This window comes from Helianthus annuus, chromosome 8 (assembly GCF_002127325.2).
Source record: "Helianthus annuus cultivar XRQ/B chromosome 8, HanXRQr2.0-SUNRISE, whole genome shotgun sequence".
Classification (NCBI taxonomy): Eukaryota; Viridiplantae; Streptophyta; class Magnoliopsida; order Asterales; family Asteraceae; genus Helianthus; species Helianthus annuus.
The window spans coordinates 63,774,376-63,777,666 of NC_035440.2; the positions used below are offsets into that span (position 1 = coordinate 63,774,376).

Here is a 3,291-nt window from a genome sequence, read left to right on the forward strand (position 1 = left end):
TGAAAGTCCTTAAAATATTATTCAAGATGTCAAGATCCTTAGTTGTTTCCTTAAAATAAAAAAGAAGTGGGCTAAAAATTAAATAAACCCATCTTAATAACTTAAACTTACTTATCCAGATAAACCCAATTCCTTAAAATAAAAAAGAAGTCTGATAAAAATTAAATAAACCCATCTTAATAACTCAAACTTAATTATCCATTATAAAGCGTCGTCCGCATACAACGTATGAGAAACAATTGACCCTCCATTATAAATTCTAACCCCTTCAAATTCACCAATTCTACACGCTTTAGAAATCATACAAGCCAAAGCCTCCATAACTATAAGAAATAAAAATGGAGATAATGGGTCTCCTTGTCTCGGACCCTTATGACATTGGAACTCAAAAGTAGGAGACCCATTAACAAGCACCGCTGATCTAGCCGACTGGAGAATACCTTTAACCCACATACACCATCTCGAGGGGAACCCCATCTGACTAATAATTGAGAGTAAAAACTCCCAATTCACGTTGTCGTAGGCCTTTTCGAAATCAATTTTCAGGAGAAAAACTTGTGTTCTGTTTTTCTTAACCCATCCAATGATTTCGTTAAGGACTAAAGGCCCATCTAAAATAAATCTTTCCTTTATGAAAGCTGATTGAGAATTAGAAATCACCTTCCCAATCACCTTTTTAATTCGCGCTGCAATGACCTTGGAAATAATCTTGCTAATAACTCCAATAAGATTGATCGGCCTGTAATCTTTTAATCCCACCAGCACTTTAGTTTTTGCAATTAACGTGATAAAAGAAGTGCTGCATTCTTTGCTGATAGTACCCGACTCAAAAAAATCCGTTAAAAATCCTCACGAAATCCTCCTCAAAAAATGCGTAATAAATCTGAAATTAAAACCATCCGGGCCCGGCGTCTTGTCAGCACCGCAATCAAAAGCTGCCTCTTTGATCTCTTCTTTAGTAAAAGGCGCCATCAATTCATCTACCTTCTCCGTGGGGACCTGTTTCAAATTATCACACACAAAACTAGGTCTATGCAAATAATTTTCTTTAAAAAGATTTCTATAAATGGAGACCCAACCCCTTTTTAACAAGCAACCCCGGAATGGCATTAGATGCCTTTCTTCCTTTAATACATCTATGAAAGAAAGCCGAATTCTCATCCCTCGACAAAGCCCATTTAACTCTCGCCTTTTGATGCAAATCCCGATTTTTAAACCACATAAGATTCTCCAGATCCTTTTTACTCTCCTCCCAAACCCATATTTCCTCCTCCTCAAGACCCCGCTCCTCCGTACACCTCTCTAACTCCGCAATGTCTTGTTTAAGAAAATTAATATCTTTATCTTCTTTTTTACCCACTTTATTCCACCACTCCTTCAAATCCCTCCTAACAGCAAGTAACTTCCTTTGAAACGTCACATCTGAAGCCCCCGAATCAATACTTTTCTCCCAAGCGCCCCTAACCACATTTTCACAACCATCTCTTTCTAGCCATGAATTGAACCATTTAAAAGGCTTTGGGCCAAAATTAACATCAGCTAAAGTTAACAGAAGAGGGCAATGGTCGCTTATAACCATTTTGTTATTATTTTTATTTCTACTTTAAATAACATCACTAATCAAAATTATTTTTTTAAATATATAAATCATTGTAAGTATATATACTTGTAGATTAGAACAACCTTACATATTTAATATTGCCTTTACTCCAAAGTCCTCCAATCAAGAACTCGAATCACTAGTCTCATTTTCTTATCGTTCCATTCGCTTAGCATTTTGGTTATTTTATTTTAGGGTTCTTTGCTACTTTTGGATTAACCTCTTATACCCGTGTGGTAATTCTCATGGACGTTTCTTCGCAACAAGTGAGTATACTTGAACCCCCTTTTCGTTTACCACCTTTTTGGGGTGTAACAAGTTTATCTATGAAACTTACACTTAAACTTTATTCATAAATGCACAAACATTTCTTATACATGCTTGCATACTTGATACATTAAACTTGGGGTTATACGTTTTGTGTTAGACTTATCATTAACTTCGTATGAGCCCATCCTTGACATATATAGCGCTATAGGATTAGCGCACCGCCTGTAAAATTTGGGTTATGTTAAGAGCTTATTACGTTTCATCTTTGGTTTGATTAGTCGAACACATGCCGAGTTTATTGTTTATCTTGTATCAATAGCATTGCCATGTGGAATTGTTTAAAACATATCTTTTTATGCTATGTATGAAAACCTGTATACTCGCCAATACATATTTGTATTGAACTATACTTTTTAACATGTTACAGGTTGATGATGACTATGCTATGAAACTGAAGTAGTGATAATGCCTAGACACATATATAGACGTTTTAGGTTATAATACGTTGTATAACTTTCTTACTTGTTTGTTGTATTGTTTTCTTGTATTGAACATGTTGTATTTCAAGTTCCATGTATTGTAACATTTTGTTATGAATGAATCAATTTATTTTAATTCTATTGTCACAATTAGCGTTATGTGTGATGAGCAATCTTTCTTCGTCCCACTCCGATGATTCCGCCATTGGTTGGGGTGTGACATAGGTATTTTTTTTTGGGGGGGGGGTTAGATTTTTTTAGGTGTAGTGGGTTTATTTTGTTGTGTTCACATTGGTTCTTGCGGTTCTTGCAATAAATGTGGTTCATTTGGGAACACTAAAAAAGTGAGGAAACGGGCAACACTCTTAAAAATTATATTTAACTTGTTAAAAATTATTTTTTTTCTAAATTTTTTTCGACGCTTTTTTCTTATAAATATATGTAGAAACATTTTTAATAAAAAATCAAAAAAAACAAATATAAAAAAATGTTTAAAAACAGTTAAAAATATATATCTTATAAAATTAACTTAACATGTTAAAAATCACTTTTTTTTTTGAAAATTTTTTCAGCGTTTTTCCTTATAAAAGTGGTTAGAAACTATTCGAAATAAAAAAAATATTTTTTGTGAAAAAATTAGCTTTTTTTAACTTTTTTATATTTTTTGTTTTTGATTTTTTTTATTAAAAATTCTTCTACAAGTATTTATAAGGAGAAGCGTCGAATTTAAAAAAAAAATAATTTTAACATGTTAAGTTAAATTTTTAAAAGTGTTCCCTAGTTTCTCACTTTTTTAGTGTTTCCCAATAAACCTCACACTATATATATATATATATATATATATATATATATATATATATAGGGGGGAGAGGGGGGGAGAAGATCATGCGAGAACCGCGAGAACCAATGTGAACACAACAAAAAATGCCTAAAAATAGCTAA

At 32.8% G+C, this 3,291-nt stretch overlaps 1 protein-coding gene across 1 annotated transcript; it reads right to left on the reverse strand.

Annotated features, from left to right (window-relative positions):
* Window positions 1–201: 201 nt before the first annotated feature.
* Window positions 202–1,579, reverse strand: LOC110870073. The gene is made up of 3 exons (XM_022119272.1): window positions 1,091–1,579; window positions 897–999; window positions 202–764 (listed from the first exon to the last, which is right to left on the reverse strand). Exons 1-3 carry the CDS (start codon window positions 1,577–1,579, stop codon window positions 202–204), a joined length of 1,155 nt encoding a protein of 384 aa, XP_021974964.1.
* Between the last annotated feature and the right edge of the window lie 1,712 nt (window positions 1,580–3,291).

What these genes read in the sequence shown, in the direction of transcription:
- LOC110870073 (XM_022119272.1), bottom strand. Translation starts at nt 1,579, where the DNA reads ATGGTTATAAGCGACCATTGCCCTCTTCTGTTAACTTTAGCTGATGTT. An exon ending in ATGCCATTCCGGGGTTGCTT is followed by an intron (nt 1,000 to 1,090) that starts GTTAAAAAGGGG and finishes AATTTGAAACAG; the next exon opens with GTCCCCACGGAGAAGGTAGA. An exon ending in CAAGACGCCGGGCCCGGATG is followed by an intron (nt 765 to 896) that starts GTTTTAATTTCA and finishes CAAAAACTAAAG; the next exon opens with TGCTGGTGGGATTAAAAGAT.